General features: G+C 38.1%; 1 protein-coding gene across 10 annotated transcripts in view; it reads right to left on the bottom strand.

Annotated features, from left to right (window-relative positions):
- cadps2 (Ca++-dependent secretion activator 2) overlaps positions 1-22,212 on the bottom strand; it is a 322,908-nt gene that overhangs the window by 88,713 nt on the left and 211,983 nt on the right. For all 10 annotated transcript variants that reach the window (XR_009806043.1, XM_061894374.1, XM_061894375.1 and 7 more), the window contains 2 exons: positions 16,517-16,640; positions 12,586-12,686 (listed from right to left, as the gene is read on the bottom strand). Coding sequence is in view for 9 of the 10 variants with exons in the window: in XM_061894374.1 (XP_061750358.1) it covers positions 12,586-12,686; positions 16,517-16,640 (225 nt within the window). In the remaining variant the exon portion in view is untranslated. The remainder of the gene's footprint in view (positions 1-12,585; positions 12,687-16,516; positions 16,641-22,212) is intronic.

Genomic DNA, 22,212 nt, shown 5'->3' with positions numbered 1-22,212 from the left:
TACGTGCGTTTGGACTAACGAGCAGCTCGTCGGCCTAAAGAGCATCCAAGCGCGGCAGATGCGGCAGGTCAAAGTTCGGGCCGCCGCTGAGGTCGCTGCTATTAACGTCTAAAGGAGTCGCGAGAGAAAAGTGCAAACGGCCTTCAATGGCTGCCGGCGTGTGAGCGCCGACGAGGACGAAGAGGCAGCAATGTCGGGCAGGAGGACAAGAAGAGAGGATGAAAGTGGCGCTCTTAACGCGTGGCCTTGCAGGAATACCCATCAGGCCTTGCAAAACACGTCTTTTCAGGCGGGCGGCGAGGAAAGGCGTTTACCAAACGTTGACGCTCCTTCATCTCCAGACGCCTTTCAAGCGCAGCTGCTAGTAAACACAGCACGCTCTCAAAGAGGCGGTGAGGAGAACACGCCGTCAAGGCCGCGCGAGAGCGCCGATGAAAGGAGGAGGCAAGAAATCAAAAAAAAAAAATTGAAAATCAATTCATGGGAAAAGGACAAAAAAAAAAAAAAAAAGATTTTCAGTATTAATAACTTACCTCTCGTCCCTTCCAGCAGCACACAAACAAAAACACACGTACATTTAGAACATGTTAACAAGTGAAAACTCATCTGATCAATAAAAAGACATTTGCAGAACCACCACAAGGTTTCTTTTCAGAAGCAGAAATAACCTTCTGTCGCGTCTTGCCTTGTCAGCAGAAAACACAACAAAAACATTTCAACACAAAACATCATCTTGCTATCACACACACACACACACACACGTATACATCCATCCATCCATCCATTTCTACCGCTTATTCCCTTTAGGGTGGCGGGGGGCGCTGGTGCCTATCTCAGCTTCAATCGGTTGGAAGGCGGCGTACACCCTGGACAAGTCGCCATCTCATCACAGGGCCAACACAGATAGACAACATTCACACACTAGCACCGATTTAGTGTTGCCAATCAACCGATCCCTTTCTCTCTGGCACTCATCGAGGGTGGACGCTCCCCTTTCCTCTCCCGCTTGCTTCTTTGTTTTGTCTTGTCTTAACTTTCTTGTTGCCTCTTTTTGCACCGCTCTCCAAATCTAAACATTGGAACTATTTAACTGGCCTCAACAAAACAGACAAGATATTGGGTTTGGGGGAACATGTATATGTGTTTTGCTATGGAGGTTGTCTTTCCCACTCCAGACTGGGCCCCCTTAGGAACCTAGTCTAGATTGTATTTTTTTACTCATCCTTCCCCAGCGTTGACCTTTTTCCCATCTTTTATGGGGCGCCTTATGGCGACCCATCAGCGTTCTTGTTCTGTAACCCTGTACACTGTTTTTTTGTCTAATCTTGAACAGGTTTGTGCTGAAAACAAAGTTTCATTGTACTCGTGCAATGACAATAAAGACCTATCCTATCCCCAGGTGTATGTCTTTGGAGGTGGGAGGAACCCGGAGTACCCAGAGGGAACACACACATTCTACAGATTTTCTAGATTTGCCAGAATATATATTTTTTTAATTTTAATCATAAGTTTGAAGAAATATTTCACAAATATTCTTTGTCGAAAAAATGGAAGCTAAAATGAAGAATTAAATTAAAATGTATTTATTATTCTTTACAATAAAAAAAGTACTTGAACATTGATTAAAATTGTCAGAAAAGAAGAGGAAGTAATTTAAAAGGTAAAAAGGTATATGTGTTTAAAAATCCTAAAATCATTTTTAAGGTTGTATTTTTTCTCAAAAATTGTCTCTCTCAAAGTTATAAGAAGCAAAGTAAAAAAATAAATTTATTTATTTAAACAAGTGAAGACCAAGTCTTTAAAATATTTTCTTGGATTTTCAAATTCTATTTCAGTTTTGTCTCTCTTAGAATTAAAAATGTTGAGCAAAGCGAGACCAGCTTGCTTGTAAATAAATACAATTTAAAAAATAGAGGCAGCTCACTGGTAAGTGCTGCTATTTGAGCTATTTTTAGAACAGGCAAGCGGGCGACTCATCTGGTGCTTACGGGCGACCTGGTGCCCGCGGGCACCGCGTTGGTGACCCCTGATCTAGTGTGACGTATATATGTTTTTTTCCCTTCTTTGTTAAGCATTTTCGACCGGTGCGACGTATACTACGGAGCGATTTATAATTCGAAAAATACGGTACTTAAGAAAAAAAGGTAAATTAACTAAAAACATGTTTTATATTCTACTTTCTTCAAAATATCCACCCTTTGCTCTGATTACTTTTTCGCACACTCTCAACATTCTCTCAATGAGCTTCAAGAGGTAGTCCCCTGAACTGGTTCTCACTTCACAGGTGTGCTTGAAGTTCATTGAGAGAATGCCAAGAGTGTGCAAAGCAGTAATAAGAGCAAAGGGATGATATTTTGAAAAAAAATTAGAATATAAAACATGGTTTCAGTTATTTCACCTTTTTTTGTTAAGTACATAACTCCACATGTGTTCATTCAGAGTTGTGATGCCTTCAGTGACATTCTACAATGTAAATAAAACACATTGGATGAGAAGGTGTGTCCAAACTTTTGACCTGTACTGTTTATATATATATACAAACCCCGTTTCCATATGAGTTGGGAAATTGTGTTAGATGTAAATATAAACAGAATACAATGATTTGCAAATCATTTTCAACCCATATTCAGTTGAATATGCTACAAAGACAACATATTTGATGTTCAAACTGATAAACATTTTTTTGTGTGCAAATAATCATTAACTTTAGAATTTGATGCCAGCAACACGTGACAAAAAAGTTGGGAAAGGTGGCAATAAATACTGATAAAGTTGAGGAATGCTCATCAAACACTTATGTGGAACATCCCACGGGTGTGCAGGCTAATTGGGAACAGGTGGGTGCCATAATTGAGTATAAAAACAGCTTCCCAAAAATTGCTCAGTCTTTCACAAGAAAGGATGGGGCGAGGTACACCCCTTTGTCCACAACTGCGTGAGCAAATAGTCAAATAGTTTAAGGACAACGTTTCTCAAAGTGAAATTGCAAAAAATGTAGGGATTTCAACATCTACGGTCCATAATATCATCAAAAGGTTCAGAGAATCTGGAAAAATCACTCCACGTAAACGGCATGGCCGGAAACCAACATTGAATGACCGTGACTTTCGAGCCCTCAGACGGCACTGTATCAAAAACCGACATCAATCTCTAAAGAATATCACCACATGGGCTCAGGAACACTTCAGAAAACCATTGTCGCTAAATACAGTTGGTCGCTACATCTGTAAGTGCCAGTTAAAGCTCTACTATGCAAAGCGAAAGCCATTTATCAACAACACCCAGAAACGCCGCCGGCTTTGCCGGGCCTCAGCTCATATAAGATGGACTGATGCAAAATGGAAAAGTGTTCTGTGGTCTGACGAGTCCACATTTAATTTTTAGGGGGGAAACTGTGGACGTTGTGTCCTTCAGATCAATCAATCAATGTTTATTTATATAGCCCCAAATCACAAATGTCTCAAAGGACTGCACAAATCATTACGACTACAACATCCTCGGAAGAGGAAAAGAACTATCCGGATTTTTCTAGGCGCAAGGATGAAAAGCCAGCATGTGTGATGGTATGGGGGTGTATTAGTGCCCAAGGAAAGGGTAACTTACACATCTGTGAAGGCACCATTAATGCTGAAAGGTACATACAGGTTTTGGAGCAACATATGTTGCCGTCCAAGCAACGTTATCATGGACGCCCCTGCTTATTTCAGCAAGAAAATGCCAAGCTATGTGTTACAACAGCGTGGCTTCATAGTAAAAGAGTGCGGATACTAGACTGGCCTCCCTGCAGTCCAGACCTGTATCCCATCGAAAATGTGTGTCACATTATGAAGCGTAAAATTACAACAGCGGAGACCCCGGACTGTTGAACGACGAAAGCTCTACATAAAACAAGAATGGGAAAGAATTCCACTTTCAAAGCTTCAACAATTAGTTTCCTCAGTTCCCAAACGTTTATTGAGTGTTGTTAAAAGAAAAGGTGATGTAATACAGTGGTGAACATGCCCTTTCCCAACTACTTTGGCATGTGTTGCAGCCATGAAATTCTAAGTTAATTATTATTTGCAAAAAAAAAAAGAAAGTTTATGAGTTTGAACATCAAATATCTTGTCTTTGTAGTGCATTCAACTGAATATGGGTTGAAAAGGATTTGCAAATCATTGAATTCCGTTTATATTTACATCTAACACAATTTCCCAACTCATATGGAAACGGGGCTATAAAGAGATTATTTTTTAAATCCAATTAATCACACTCTAGATCTGTGATTAATCTTGATTAATCACAGATTATGTGCTTGCATGAATAACATTTGCTGAAGACAATACCGCAATAGATGGAAACAAAAGCAATTTGTCCGTCAGAATGTCATACAGGAACATTTTTTAAATGTTTGACTGAACATCAAGTCATTGATTTACTCAAAACTTGGTGATAGTTAATATAACAAGAATTAAGTGCACATTTTGAAAGTCTTTGCAATAATCTTGCAAACATACACGCACACATATATAACATCAATGTAGGTTAGGATGAAAAGAAAAGTAATAAAAGTATTCTAAAAAGGTAAGAAAGTAAAAAAAACAAAGGTACTGTGAAGTATTGAAGTACCAGAATAGAGTATTGGTGTAATTTCATAGCGATAGTGAAAGCAGAAATTAGTTTGATTTCCACATCATGTTTAATTGTCATTACATGTCACTCGGAGCGCTGCCGTCGCCATGGCAGCGACAGACCAGAATAGCTGGAAACAGACGCCGGCCCATAATCGGTTCTAATCATTGATCCGTTTGTAGCCAGCAAGCATATGTGAGCAGATATGGACATATGTGATCGTACGGCATCGTTGGAAATGATACGTGATCATACGTGATTATACATCTGTGTTTATAAGCGACCCTATGTGAGCATGCGTGATATGTGATCATACGCCAGGGGTGTCAAACTCAAATGCAGAGCGGGCCAGAATTTAAAACTGAACAAAGCTGCAGACTGAGGTTGAACAAATTCACCTTTAAATAGGGACCCAGACAAGTTTTGCATTGAATATTGACCAAGTAAGGCTTATTTAACTTTATAGTGACATGCAAAATCGAGTTTAAAATAATAATAATAAAAAATATTAATGGCATATCAAATAAGATAAAAATACAGATTGAAGGGACGGCGTGGCGCAGTGGAAGAGTGGCCGTGCGCAACCCGAGGGGCCCTGGTTCAAATCCCACCTAGTACCAACCTCGTCACGTCCGTTGTGTCCTGAGCAAGACACTTCACCCTTGCTCCTGATGGGTGCTGGTTGGCGCCTTGCATGGCAGCTCCCTCCATCAGTGTGTGAATATGTGTGTGAATGGGTAAATGTGGAAGTAGTGTCAAAGCGCTTTGAGTACCTTGAAGGTAGAAAAGCGCTATACAAGTACAACCCATTTATCATTTATTTATAATGCCTCTTTTCGGCGGCGGGTTTGAGTTGGGGCGGGGTTTGGTGGTAGCGGGGGGTGTATATTGTAGCATCCCGGAAGAGTTTATGATGCAAGGGGTTCTGGGTATTTGTTCGGTTGTATTTATGTTGTGTTACGGTGCAGATGTTCTCCCGAAATGTGTTTGTCATTCTTGTTGGCTGTGGGTTTCACAGTGTGGCGTATATTCGAAACAGTGTTAAAGTTGTTTATACGGCCGCCCTCAGTGTGACCTGTATGGCGGTTGACCAAGTATGCCTTGCATACACTTGTGAGCCGCGTATATTATGTGAGTGGGCCGGCACGCTGTTTTGATGGAGGAAAAGTGGACGTGGCGACATGTAGAGAACGGCAAAAGCAGTGCTTTTACGGCCCGCCCCCCATATTATTGTCCGGGTGGAAATCGGGAGAAATTCAGGAGGGGCACTGAACTTCGGGAGTCTCCCGGGAAAATTGGGAGGGTTGACGAGTATGAGTATTAGCAGTGAATGCGGTGTTACAGCGGCGGGCCAGCTCTAATGTTAATTTGATATTACCTAAAGGGCCAATTGAAATTACACGGCGGGCCAAATTTGGCCCGCGGGCATAGAGTTTGACACCCATGTCATACGCGATCATATATGATCACACGTCCTCATACATGATAAATGTGAGCAGATATGGTCATATGTAATTATATGTCATCATACGTGATCATACTTGATCATATGTGATCATACAAGGTCTTATGTGAAACTACATGATTATACATGTGTTTATACTGTATGTGATCATATGTGATCCTATGTGAGCATACATACCATATTTTTCGGACTATAAGTCGCAGTTTTTTTTCATAGTTTGGCAGGGGGTGCGACTTATGTGTGAACATTTTAACACATTACCGTAAAATATCAAATAATATTATTTATCTCATTCGCGGAAGAGACGAAGAAAATGTCAGCAATCGTCACACACACGTCAACCAATAAGAATGCAACGGGGGAGGGTCATGGCAGAAGTGCATTGTGGGTCATTGGATGCTAACTGCTATATGCTACATGCTACTGCCGTAGCTATTAAAATGGATCATTTCATCGTTGGCGGTAACTTATAAAAACCGAGAAAGGCTGAACAAAAATTGGACCGTAAAGGAAATCATGTACTGCAGATTACGAGCTGGACGTAGTGAAATATGCAGCAGAAAACGACAAGAGGAAGCGGCGCATACCTTTGGAGTTGGCAGAGTTGTTTAGAAGCGACATCGAGGAAGAAGATTTCATGGGATTTATGGATTAGGAGTGACAGATTGTTTGGTAAACATATAGAATGTTCTATATGTTATAGTTATTTGAATGACTCTTACCATAATAGGTTAGATTAGATTAGATAGTACTTTATTTATTCCGTCAGGAAAATTTAAATTTTCAGCACAATCCCATTCAAGATCAGACAAACATTACCGGGAGACAGAACAGGATCGCTGCCGGGTCTGCCGGCTTCCAGCGCCCGTTACAAAAAAGATGAGATACAGGTAAACAGGGGGGATTAAAATAAAATAAAAAAATCGGTTTTAGCCTGGGCCCTGGAGAGGGGGTGCAGACTGAGGCCAAGGGAAAAAAAACTACTCATAGCATAGTACACATCCCTCTTACATGTGTGTAAGAGGGAAACATCAAACATCAAAGAACACAAAGGACATTAAAGACATTAATATGTTACGTTAACATACCAGGCACCTTCTCCGTTAGTTATTTATGCGTCATATAACATACAATTATTCAGCCTGTTGTCCACTATTCTTTATTTATTTTAAATTGCCTTTCAAATGTCTATTCTTGGTGTTGGGTTTTATCGAATATATTTCCCCCAAAATAGGTCGAGTTGTGCATTTTCGGCCGGTGCAATTTATACTCCGGAGCGAATTTATAATCCGAAAAATACGGTAATCCAATGTGAGCATACGTGATTATATGTAATCATATGTAATTATACGTGATATGTGATCATACAGGATCATATTTGATCATAATGAAATTAAACAATGGATGTCCGCTAACTTTTTGCAACTTAACGCCAAAAAAACGGAAATGCTGATTATCGGTCCTGCTAGACACCGACCTCTATTTAATAATACAACTGTAACATTTGACAACCAAATAATTAAACAAGGCGACTCGGTAAAAAATCTGGGTATTATCTTCCACCCAACTCTCTCCTTTGAGCCACACATTAAAAGCGTTACTAAAACGGCCTTCTTTCATCTCTGTAATATCGCTAAAATTCGCTCCATTTTGTCCACTAACGACACTGAGATCATTATCCATGCGTTTGTTACGTCTCGTCTCGATTACTGTAACGTATTATTTTCGGGTCTCCCCATGTCTAGCATTAAAAGATTACAGTTGGTACAAAATGCGGCTGCTAGACTTTTGACAAGAACAAGAAAGTTTGATCACATTACTCCTGTACTGGCTCACCTGCACTGGCTTCCTGTGCACTTAAAGGTTTTACTACTTACGTATAAAATACTACACGGTCTAGCTCCATCCTATCTTGCCGATTGTATTGTACCATATGTCCCGGCAAGAAATCTGCGTTCAAAGGACTCCGGCTTATTAGTGATTCCTAAAGCCCCAAAATAGTTTGCGGGCTATAGAGCGTTTTCCGTTCGAGCTCCAGTACTCTGGAATGCCCTCCCGGTAACAGTTCAAGATTCTACCTCAGTAGAAGCATTTAAGTCTCACCTTAAAACTCAATTGTATACCTTAGCCTTTAAATAGACCTCCTTTTTAGACCAGTTGATCTGCCGCTTCTTTTCTTTTTCTCCTCTGTCCCCCCCTCCCTTGTGGAGGGGGTCCGGTCCGATGACCATGGATGAAGTACTGGCTGTCCAGAGTTGAGACCCAGGATGGACCGCTCGCCTGTGTATCGGTTGGGTACATCTCTACGCTGCTGATCCGCCTCCGCTTGGGATGGTTTCCTGTGGACGGGACCATCGCTGCTGCCTTGGATCCGCTTTGAACTGAACTCTCGCGGCTGTGTTGGAGCCACTATGGATTGAACTTTCACAGTATCATGTTAGACCTGCTCGACATCCATTGCTTTCGGTCCCCTAGAGGGGGGTGGGGTGGGGGGGGGGGGGGGGGGGGGTTGGGTTGCCCACATTTGAGGTCCTCTCCAAAGTTTCTCATAGTCATCATTGTCACTGGCTTCCCACTGGATGTGCGTTTTCCTTGCCCTTATGTGGGTTCTTCCGAGGATGTCGTAGTCGTAGTGGTTTGTACAGTCCATTGAGACATTTGTGATTTAGGGCTATATAAATAAACATTGATTGATTGATTGATTGATGATATATGATCCTATGGCAGCATACTTGATTATTTGTGATCATGTGTACAGTAATAATACATATGTGATCATACGGGATCATAAGAGATTATATGTAATCATTTGGAATTACCGTATTTTTCGGAGTATAAATCACACCGGCCGAAAATGCATAATAAAGAAGGAAAAAAACATATATAAGTTGCACTGGAGTATAAATCGCATTTTTTGGGGAAATTAATTTGATAAAACCCAACACCAAGAATAGACATTTGAAAGGCAATTTAAAATAAATAAAGAATAGTGAACAACAGGCTGAATAAGTGTATGTTATATGACGCATAAATAACCAAGTGAGAAGGTGCCTGGTATGTTAACGTAACATATTATGGTAAGAGTCATTCAAATAACTATAACATATAGAACATGCTATACGTTTACCAAACAATCTGTCACTCCTAATCCATAAATCCCATGGAATCTTCTTCCTCGATGTCGCTTCTAAACAACTCTGCCAACTCCAAAGGTATGCGCCGCTTCCTCTTGTCGTTTGCTGCTGCATATTTCACTACGTCCAGCTTGTAATCTGCAAGCTTTTCGGTGCCATTTTCGTTCAGCCCTTCTCAGTTTTTATAAGTTACCGCCAACGTTGGAATGAGCTATTTTAAAAGTTACGGCAGTAGCATATAGCAGTGGTTCTCAAATGGGGGTACGCGTACCCCTGGGGGTACTTGAAGGTATGCCAAGGGGTACTTGGATTTTTTCAAAATATTCTAAAAATAGCAACAATTCAAAAATCCTTTATAAATATATTTATTGAATAATACTTCAACAAAATATGAATGTAAGTTCATAAACTGAAAAGAAATACAACAATGTAATATTCAGTGTTGACGGCTGGATTTTTTGTGGACATGTTCCATAAATATTGATGTTAAAGATTTCTTTTTTTGTGAAGAAATGTTCAGAATTAAGTTCATGAATCCAGATGGATCTCTATTACAATCCCCAGAGGCCATTTTAAGTTGATGATTACTTCTATGTGTAGAAAATCTTTTTTTTTTTTTTATAATTGAATCACTTATTTTTCAACAAGATTTTAGTTGTTTTTATCTCTTTTTTCCCAAATACTTCAAGAAAGATCACTACTAATGAGCAATATTTTGCACTGTTATATAATTGAATAAATCAGAAACTGATGACATAGTGCTGTATTTTACTTATCTCTTTTTTTCAACCAAAAATGCTCTGCTCTGATTAGAGCAGGGGTCAGGAACCTTTTTGGCTGAGAAAGCCATGAAAGCCAAATATTTTAAAATGTATTTCCATGAGAGCCATATATTATTTTTTAACAGTGAAAACAACTAAAAGTGTGCATTTTTAAGTAACACCAACATTTTTTGAGTATAAGTCTTGTATTCTTTTTAAAAACATTGTTATTCTGAAGCTAACCAATAATAAATAAAATACTTCTTACCATTAATGCGACTTCTTGAACAGATTCGGTCGAAAACGGATGGATGGATTAAAATCCAGGGGAATGTTTTATATTTTGAATGTTATTTTTTACTCTGATTACCAGTGGAAATAATAATTTATTATCGTGTTAAGCAATGTCAGTTAAGATTAATCTGAGAGCCAGATGCATCAATCCAAAGAGCCACATCTGGCTCTAGAGCCTTAGGTTCCCTACCCCTGGATTAGAGGGTACTTGAATTAAAAAAAAAAAATGTTGAGAACCACTGGCATATAGCATATACCAGTTAGCATTCCATGACCCACAATGCACTTCTGCCATGACCCTCCCCCGCCAACTTCTTATTGGTTGACGTGTGTGTGACGATTGCTGACATTTTCTTCACCTCTTCCGCGAATGAGATAAATAATATTTTTTTATCTTTTACGGTAACGTGTTAATAATTTCCCACATAAGTCGGAAATGTCGCAACCCCGGCCAAACTATGAAAAAAAACTGCGACTTATGGTCCGAAAAATACGGTAAACGTGACATGTGATCCATACGTGATGATATGTGAACATATGTGATCATATGTAATTATAAAAACCCCGTTTCCATATGAGTTGGGGGATTGTGTTTGATGTAAATATAAACGGAATACAATGATTTGCAAATCCTTTTCAACCCATATTCAGTTGAATGCACTACAAAGACAAGATATTTGATGTTCAAACTCATAAACTTTATTTTTTTTTTGCAAATAATAACTTAGAATTTCATGGCTGCAACACGTGCCAAAGTAGTTGGGAAAGGGCATGTTCACCACTGTGTAACATCACCTTTTCTTTTAACAACACTCAATAAATGTGTGGGAACTGAGGAAACTAATTGTTGAAGCTTTGAAAGTGGAATTCTTTCCCATTCTTGTTTTATGTAGAGCTTCAGTCGTTCAACAGTCCGGGGTCTCCAGTGTCGTATTTTACGCTTTATAATGCGCCACACATTTTCGATGGGAGACAGGTCTGGACTGCAGGCGGGCCAGGAAAGTACCCGCACTCTTTTACTACAAAGCCACGCTGTTTTAACATGTGCTGAATGTGGCTTGGCATTGTTTTGCTGAAATAAGCAGGGGCGTCCATGATAACATTGCTTGGATGACAACATATGTTGTTCCAAAACCTGTATGGACCTTTCAGCATTAATGGTGCCTTCACAGATGTGTAAGTTACCCATGCCTTAGGCACTAATACACCCCCATACTATCAAAGATGCTGGCTTTTCATCTTTGCGCCTAGAACAATCCGGATAGTTATTTTCCTCTTTGATCTGGAGGACACAACATTCATCGTTTCCAAAAAAACTATTTGAAATGTGGACTCGTCAGACCACAGAACACTTTTCCACTTTGCATCAGTCCATCTTGGCTGAGCTCGGGGCCCAGCGAAGCCGGCGGCGTTTCTGGGTGTTGTTGATAAATGGCTTTGGCTTTGCATAGTAGAGTTTTGAACTTGCACGTACAGATGCAGTGACAAACTGTCGTTACTGACAGTGGTTTTCGAAGTGTTCCTGAGCCCATGTGGTTATATCCTTTACACACCGATGTCGCTTTTTGATGCAGTACCGCCTGAGGGAACGAAAGTCTGTTATATTATCGCTTACGTGCAGTGATTTCTCCAGATTCTCTGAACCTTTTGAAGGTATTATGAACCGTAGATGTTGAAATTCCTAAATTTCTTGCAATAGCTCGTTGAGAAATGTTATTCTTAAACTGTTTGACAATTTGCTCACGCATTTGTTCACAAAGTGGGGACCGTTTCCCAATCCTTGTTCGTGAATGACTGAGCATCTCCCGGAAGCTGCTTTTATACCCAATCATGGCACCCACCTATTCCCAATTAGCCTGCACACCTGTGGGATGTTCCAAATAAGTGTTTGATGAGCATTCCTCAATTTTGTCAATATTTATTGCCACATTTCCCAACTTCTTTGGCACGTGTTGCTGGCATGAAATTCTAAAGTTTTTTGCCCAAAAAAAAAAGTGTTTATCAGTTTGAACATCAAATATGTTGTCTTTGTAGCATATTCAACTGAATATGGGTTGAAAATGATTTGCAAATCATTGTATTCCGTTTATATTTACATCTAACACAATTTCCCAACTCATATGGAAACATATTTGATCCTATGTGAGCGTGGGCGGGGGAAGCTGCCACCGCTCAGCCAGGATGACAAGTGATCAAGAACGTTGACTCCGGGACTTGATGTCACCAAGGAGACGAGTGGCCTTTGACCCCACCATGAGTCAGCAACAGTGGAAGTAACACTGCCATTACAATACGTGTATTTCAAAAGAGAAAGTGAAACCTCAGAGTGATGCTCGTCGTTCTGCTGCAGGACTTCAATGACCAATTCTCCCAATCGCATCACGTCCTCCAGTCTCTTCTCCGGGTCCACTTCCACGTCCACTGGGAACATGCCAAACCGTCACCTTAGATTATCTTGAATGTCATCACACGTAATTCATCTTGTTATAGCAGCATGAACTTACAGCCACCATTTGGTGACTTCAAATAATAGCTCAGGGAAGTTTCATCATACCTCCCGTACGGTCTACACCAGGGGTGTCCAAACTTTTTCCACTGAGGGCCGCACACGGAAAAATTAAAGCATGTGGGGGCCATTTTCATATTTTTCATTTTCAAACCACAACAAAATGTATTGATTTTTAAAAAAATATTTTACCTTAAAGGGTCTCAGTTATTAAAATGTTACAAATAAGTCAAATTTGTATTATTTTTTTATTTAACGCCTACAGCAGGGGTCACCAACCTTTTTGAAACCAATACCTACTTCCTGGGTACTGATTAATGCGAAGGGCTACCAGTTTGATACACACTTAAATAAATGGCCAGAAATAGCCAATTTGCTCAATTTACCTTTAATAAATAAATCTACATATATATATAAAAAATGGGTATTTCTCTCCGTCATTCCGTCCATTTTTTTCCTTTTACGGAAGGTTTTTTGTAGAGAATAAATGATGAAAAAAACCTTAATTGAACGGTTTAAAAGAGGAGAAAACAGGAAAAAAATTAAAATTACATTTTGAAACATAGTTTATCTTCAATTTCGAAAATTCAAAATTCAACCCCAAAAAAGAAAAGAAAAACTAGCTAATTCGAATATTTTGAAAAAAAAAAAAAAAAAAAAAAATGGAACATTATTAGTAATTTTTCTTGATTAAGGATTAATTTTAGAATTTTGATGACATGTTTTGAATAGGTTAAAATCCAATCTGCACTTTGTTAGAATATATAACAAATTGGACCAAGCTATATTTCTAACAAAGACAAATCATTATTTCTTCTAGATTTTTCAGAATTTTTTTTTTTAATAAATTCAAAATACTTAGAAATAAGATTTAAATTTGATTCTAAAGATGTTCTAGATTTGACAGAATATATATTTTTTTATTTTCATCATAATAAGTTTGAAGAAATATTACACACATATTCTTCGTCGAAAAAACAGAAGCTAAAATGAAAAATTAAATTAAAATGGATTTATTATTCTTTACAATAAAAAAAATTAAAATACTCCAACATTGGTTTAAATAAAAAATAAAAAATGATGGAACATCATTAGTAATTGTTCCTGATTAAGATTAATTTTAGAATTTTGATGACATGTTTTAAATAGGTTATAATCCAATCTGCACTTTGTTAGAATATATAACAAATTGGACCAAGCTATATTTCTAACAAAGACAAATCATTATTTCTTATAGATTTTCCAGAACAAAAGTTTTTAAAGAAATTCAAAAGACTTTGAAATAATTTAAAATGATTCTACAGATTTTCCGGAATATTTTTTTTAAATTTGAATCATAACAAGTTTGAAGAAATATTTCACAGATATTCTTCGTCGAAAAAACAGAAGCTAAAATGAGGAATTAAATTAAAATGTATTTATTATTATTTACAATAAAAAAAAAAAATACTTGAACATTGATTTAAATTGTCAGGAAAGAAGAGGAAGGAATTTAAAAGGTAAAAAGGTATATGTGTTTAAAAATCCTAAAATCATTTTTAAGGTTGTATTTTTTCTCTAAAATTGTCTTTCTGAAAGTTATAAGGAGCAAAGTTAAAAAATAAATGAATTTATTTAAACAAGTGAAGACCAAGTCTTTAAAATATTTTCTTGGATTTTCAAATTCTATTTGAGTTTTGTCTCTCTTAGAATTAAAAATGTCGAGCAAAGCGAAACCAGTTTGCTAGTAAAAAAATACAATTTTAAAAATAGAGGCAGCTCACTGGTAAGTGCTGCTATTTGAGCTATTTTTAGAACAGGGCAGCGGGCGACTCATCACAGGTTCCTTACGGGCGACCTGGTGCCTGCGGTCACCGCGTTGGTGACCCCCGGCCTGCAGTAAATCTCAATATCAGCTTTAAAAAAAAAAAAAAAGGTTTTATGGCTTTTCTGTCAAAAACATATTTGTTTTTTTAATAGTAAAACTGAAATATGCAGTATTTAGTCATTAGAGCCTTAAAAGATCAATAATGCAGGACACCATTGATTTTAATTCTTTATTATTTTTGAGTAATCACAGTGAAAAGATAAATAAAATACCACTAAATATATTTGGGATCCAAAAGATGCCCCACTCATAAAGTCATACATTTTTATTATTATTTTTTTTAAACTTTCAACACTTATATTACGGCAGGGGTCACCAAGGCGGTGCCCGCGGGCACCAGGTCGCCCGTAAGGCCCAGATGAGTCGCCGGCTGGCCTGTTCTAAAAATAGCTCAAATAGCAGCACTTACCAGTGAGCTGCCTCTATTTTTTAAATTTTATTTATTTACTAGCAAGCTGGTCTTGCTTTGTTTGACATTTTTAATTCTAAGAGAGACAAAATTCAAATAGAATTTGAAAATCCAAGAAAATATTTTAAAGACTTGGTCTTCACTTGTTTAAAAAAATTCATTTATTTTTTTACTTTGCTTCTTACAACTTTAAGACAATTTTAGAGAAAAAATACAACCTTAATGACTTTAGGATTTTTAAACACATATACCTTTTTACTTTTTAAATTCCTTCCTTTTCTTTCCTGACAATTTAAATCAATGTTCAATGTTTTTTTTATTGTAAAGAATAATAAATACATTTTAAAATAATTCATCTTAGCTTCTGTTTTTTCGACGAAGAATATTTGTGAAATGATTCTTAACTTATGATTTAAAATTCAAAATTATTAAGTCAAATCTAGAAAATCTGTAGAATGAAATTTAAATCTTATTTCAAAGTGGATTATAACCTATTTAAAACATGTCATCAAAATTCTAAAAATAATCTTAATCAGGAAAAATTACTAATGATGTTCCATAAATTCTTAAATTTTTTTAAGATTCAAATTAGCTAGTTTTTCTCTTTCATTTTTTCCGGTTGAATTTTGAAATTTAAAGAGTCAAAATTGAAGATAAACTATGTTTCAAAATTTAATTATCATTTTTTTCGTGTTTTCTCCTCTTTTAAACCGTTCAATTAAGTGTTTTTTCATTTATTCTCTACAAAAAACCTTCCGTGAAAGGAAAAAAATGGACGGAATGACAGACAGAAACACCCATTTTTTTTATATATATAGATTTATTAATTAAAGTTAAATTGAACAAATTGGCTATTTCTGGCATTTTATGTAAGTGTGTATCAAACTGGTAGCCCTTCGCATTAATCAGTACCCAAGAAGTAGCTCTTGGTTTCAAAAAGGTTGGTGACCCCTGCATACCTACTATTTTGTTTGTGTTATGCTCTTTTGTCAAAGAAAACTTTGTTTTTATATGGCAACTGCACAATGTATGCAATATTTACCACATAAAACATTTTAAAGTGAAATATTTCAACTAATTGGAGCTTTGGAAATAATTCATACTAACATGGATTTTTTTTGGTCATCATTTTTTTTGAGCAATGGCAAAAAAAAAAAAATCAAAAATAAAGAAAGACAAAAGAAAAAAAAACAGCTTGCATGGCAGCTTTGTGTCAGTCAACATTGCAACTTTTTCTCCATAGATTTCACCTCATTCCAATATTTTTTTTGTTCTTTTTTTATTTTTGCAATAGCATTTCCGGAATGTGTGGCGGTCTGGTAAACTATTATCTGCGGGCCGCACTTTGGACACACTTACTCTATACTGTCTGAACAATACAAATAAACATATGCTCTTTGTGTTCACGGGGTCCCTAATGGAGTGGCCCTTTCCTCCTAGATCATTTGAGGTGAGAAGAGGAAGCCTACCTGTCATGCGAGCGTATTCTATCAGCTGGCTGTAGTTGATCCCGGCAGCTTTCTCCAGACACTTGTGCACCAGCTTCTTCATCTCCTCCGGAGGAACTGCTGTGGTGATATCCTTCATGAGGACCTGCAAGTTGAAGACGGACGCTCATAGAAACTTTGGAATGCAGCTAAAGTCCAAGTCATTTTATGTGGCTCTCTATGCCATTTTAACCCCCTCCCCGCATCTTTTAACGTGGTCTGTTGTTTCATTTTATTGTGGCCCGTCCCAAGATTTTAAAGTGGCTCTCTATGCCATTTTATGTGACCCGCTACCTTCTTTTAATTGGGTCCACTACGTCATTTTTACATGGTCTGTCACTACATTTCAATTTGACCCTACACATCATTTTACTGTGGCCGGACCCAACATTTAATTTTTTAAAGTGCTTATGTGCTTACTTCATTTTAGGTGACCCTCCACGTCCTTTTATTGTGGCCCGCCCCAACATTTAAACGGAGCCTAACACATAGTTTATTTATTTTAAGTGGGCCACAACATCATTTTATGGTGGATCGCCTCTTTATGTGGACCGCTAAATAATTTATACAGCCTGCCACGTCTTTTTGATGTGACCTGCAACATTATTTTAATGTGTATTGTCACTTCAAATTAAAGTGGCCCGCCATGTCATTCTAATGTGGCCCGTCCCAACATTTTAAAATGGCACACTATATAAATCAATTGTGGCCGAACACGTCATTTATTGCGGCACGCCACTTAATTTTAATGTGGCCCGCCAGTTAATTTTAAAGTGGCCCGCAACATAATTTTATTGTGGATTACAACTTTAATTTAATGTAGCCCGCCATTGTGACACGCCACATAATTCTAACATGGGTGGCCCACAACATGCACTTATCATGGGTTACAACTTCAATTTAATGTGGCTGCCATATTGTTTTATCGTGGCACGCCACATAATTAATTTGATTGTGGATTACAACCTCAAAGTGGCCTGCCACAATTTTATTGTGGATTACAACTTCAATTTGCGTGGCCTGCCATTTCATTTTAACGTGGCATGCTACATAATTTTAATGTGGCCCGCCATTTCATTTTATAGTGGCATGCCCCATGGTTCTAACATGGGTGGCCCGCAACATCATTTTATTTTGGATTACAACTTCAATTAAAGTGGCCCGCCATATCATTTTATCCTGCCACAGTACGCTACATAATTCTAATGTGGCCCGCCATGTCATTTTATTGTTGCACGCCACATAATCCTAATGTGTGTGGCCCGCAACATCCTTTTATTGTGGATTATAACTTCAATTTAAGTGGCCTGCCACAATTTTATTGTGGGTTACAAATTCAATTTATGTGGCCTGTCATTTCATTTTATTGTGGCACGCCATAATATTTTATAGTGGCACACCCCATGATTCTAACATGGGTGGCTCGCAACATCATTTTATTGTGGATTACAACTTCAATTAAAGTGGCCCGCTATTTCCTTTTATCCTGACACGCTACATAATTCTAATGTCTGTGGCCCGCAACATCCTTTTATTGTGGATTATAACTTCAATTTAAGTGGCCTGCCACAAATTTTTTGTGGGTTACAACTTCAATTTAAGTGGCCCGCTATTTCATTTTATCCTGACACGCTACATAATCCTAATGTGTGTGGCCCGCAACATCCTTTTATTGTGGATTATAACTTCAATTTAAGTGGCCTGCCACAAATTTTTTGTGGGTTACAACTTCAATTTAAGTGGCCTGCCATTTCATTTTATTGTGGCACGTCATAACATTTTATAGTGGCATGCCCCATGGTTCTAACATAGGTGGCCCGCAACATCATTTTATTGTGGATTACAACTTCAATTAAAGTGGCCCGCCATATCATTTTATCCTGGTACGCTACATAATTCTAACGTGGCCTGCCATATCATTTTATTGTTGCACGCCACATAATTCTAATGTGCGTGGCCCGTAACATCCTTTTATTGTGGATTATAACTTCAATTTAAGTGGCCTGCCACAATTTTATTGTGGGTTACAACTTCAATTTAAGTGGCCTGCCATTTTAATTTATAGTAACACGCCATATCATTTTATAGTTGTATGCCCCATGGTTCGAATATGGGTGACCTGCAACATCATTTTATTGCGGATTACAACTTCAATTAAGGTGGCCCGCAATATAATTTTATTAATTTTATCGTGGTACGCTACATAATTCTAATGTGGCCCGCCATGTCATTTTATTGTCGCACGCCACTTAATTCTAACGTGAGTGGCCTGCAACAGCCTTTTATTGTAGATTACAACTTCAATTTATTGTGGCACGCTACATAATTCTAATTCATTTTATCGTGGTCCACCACTTCATTTTACGTTACCATCCAGGTTATTTTAAATTGGCATGCCACATAATTTGATGTGGTTTACCACGTCATCAATGTGGCCCGCCATATATTTTATAGTGGCCCGCAACATCATTTTATTGTGGATTACAACTTTAATTATTGTGGCCCGCCATTTAATTTTATCATGTTACGCTACATAATTCTAATGTGGCCCGCCATGTAATTTTATTGTCGCACGCCATTTAATTCTAATGTGGGTGGCCCGCAAAATCCTTTTATTGTGAATACAACTTCAATTTAAGTGGCCTGCCACAATTTTATTGTGGATTACAACTCCAATTTAACTTGCCTGCCATATAATTTTATTGTGGCACGCCCCATGATTCTAACATGGGTGGCCCGTAACATCATTTTATTGTGGATTACAACTTCAATTAATGTGACACACTACATAATTCTAATGTGACCCGCCGTTTCATTTTATTGTGGCACGCCACATAATTCTAACGTGGGTGGCCGGCAGCATCCTTTTATTGTGGAACACAACCTCAATTTAAGTGGCCTGCCATATCATTTTATTGTGGCACGCTACATAATTTTAATGTAGCCCGCCATATTATTTAATAGTGACCCGCAACATCATTTTATAGTGAATTACAACTTCAATTAGTGTGGCCCGCCATATCATTTTATTGTGGTACGCTACATAATTCTGCCATGTCATTTTATTGTTGCATGCCATTTAATTCTAACGTGGGTGACCCGGAACATCTTTTTATTGTGGATTACAACTTCAATTTATCGTGGCAGGTCAAATCATTTTATCGTGGCACGCTACATAATTCTTATGTGGCCCGCCATCTCATTTTATTGTGGTCCACCACTTCATTTTACCCTCCAGGTTATTTTAAATTCGCATGCCACATAATTAGATGTGGTTCACCACGTCATCAATGTGGCTCGCCATATTTGTTTTATCGTGGCACGCCCCATTATTCTAACGTGGGTGGCCTGCAACATCATTTCATTGCGGATTACAACTTTAATTACGTGGCCCGCCATTTAATTTGATCATGTTACGCTACATAATTCTAATGTGGCCCGCCATATAATTTTATTGTCGCACCCCACTTTATTGTAACGTGGGTGGCCCGCAACATCCTTTTATTGTGGATTACAACTTCAATTTATTGTGGCAGGCCAAATCATTTTATTGTGGCACGCTACATAATTCTAATGTGGTCCACCATTTCATTTTACGTGTCCCTCCATGTTATTTTAAATTCGCATGCCACATAATTAGATGTGGTTTACCACATCATCAATGTGGCCCGCCATATTTGTTTTATAATGGCACGGCCCATAATTCTAACGTGGGTGGCCTGCAACATAATTTTACTGTGGATTACAACTTCAATTTATTGTGGCACGCTACATAATTCTAATGTGGCCCGCCATCTCATTTTATTGTGGTCCACCACGTCATTTTACGTGACCCTCCAGGTTATTTTAAATTGGCATGCCACATAATTTGAAGTGGTTTACCACGTCATCAATGTGGCCCGTCATATTATTTTATAGTGGCACGCCCCATAATTCTAACGTGGGTGGCCCGCGACATCATTTTATTGTGGATTACAACTTCAATTAACGTGGCAGGCCACAAAATACATCAATTTAATGTGGCAGGCCATTTAGTTTTATTGTGGTCCACCACATCATTTTACATGACACTCCAGGTTATTTCAAATTAGCATGCCACATAATTTGACGTGGTTTACCACGTCATCAATGTGGCCCGCCATATTATCTTATAGTGGGTGGCCCGCATCATCATTTTATTGTGCATTACAACTTCAATTAATGTGGGCCGCAATTTAATTTTATGGTGGTACGCTACATAATTCTAATGTGGCCTGCCATGTAATTACATTGTCGCACGCCACTTAATTCTAATGTGGGTGGCCCGTAACATCCTTTTATTGTGGATTACATCTTCAATTTAATGTGGCAGGCCACAAAAAACATCAATTTAATGTGGCAGGCCATTTAATTTTATCGTGGTCCACCACATCATTTTACATGACACTCCAGGTTATTTCAAATTGGCATGCCACATAATTTGACGTGGTTTACCACGTCATCAATGTGGCCCGCCATATTATCTTATAGTGGGTGGCCCGCAACATCATTTTATTGTGGATTACAACTTCAATTACCGTGGCCCACCATTTAATTTTATGGTGGTACGCTACATAATTCTAATGTGGCCTGCCATGTAATTACATTGTCGCACGCCACTTAATTCTAATCTGGGTGGCCCGTAACATCCTTTTATTGTGGATTACATCTTCAATTTAATGTGGCAGGCCACAAAAAACATAAATTTAATGTGGCAGGCCATTTACTTTTATTGTGGTCCACCACGTCATTTTACATGACACTCCAGGTTATTTCAAATTGGCATGCCACATAATTTAACGTGGTTTACCACGTCATCAATGTGGCCCGCCATATTATCTTATAGTGGATGGCCCGCAACATCCTTTTATTGTGGATTACAACTTCAATTAACTTGGCCCGCCATTTAATTTTATGGTGGTACGCTACATAATTCTAATGTGGCCTGCCATGTAATTACATTGTCGCACGCCACTTAATTCTAATGTGGGTGGCCCGTAACATCCTTTTATTGTGGATTACATCTTCAATTTAATGTGGCAGGCCACAAAAAACATCAATTTAATGTGGCAGGCCATTTAATTTTATTGTGGTCCACCACGTCATTTTACATGACACTCCAGGTTATTTCAAATTGGCATGCCACATAATTTGGCGTGGTTTACCACGTCATCAATGTGGCCCGCCATATTATCTTATAGTGGGTGGCCCGCAACATCCTTTTATTGTGGATTACAACTTCAATTACCGTGGCCCACCATTTAATTTTATGGTGGTACGCTACATAATTCTAATGTGGCCTGCCATGTAATTACATTGTCGCACACCACTTAATTTTAATGTGGGTGGCCCGTAACATCCTTTTATTGTGGATTATATCTTCAATTTAATGTGGCAGGCCACAAAAACATCAATTTAACATGGCAGGCCATTTAATTTTAATGTGGTCCACCACATCATTTTACATGACACTCCAGGTTATTTCAAATTGGCATGCCACATTATCTTATAGTGGGTGGCCCGCAACATCATTTTATTGTGGAATACAACTTCAATTAATGTGGCCCGCCACCTAATTTCATTGTGATACGCTACATAATTCTAACGTGGCCTGCCATGTAATTTTATTGTAACACGCCACTTAATTCTAATATGGATGG

Source organism: Nerophis ophidion, linkage group LG03 (assembly GCF_033978795.1).
Source record: "Nerophis ophidion isolate RoL-2023_Sa linkage group LG03, RoL_Noph_v1.0, whole genome shotgun sequence".
Lineage (NCBI taxonomy): Eukaryota > Metazoa > Chordata > Actinopteri > Syngnathiformes > Syngnathidae > Nerophis > Nerophis ophidion.
This window is presented reverse-complemented; position numbering and strand designations above follow the sequence as displayed.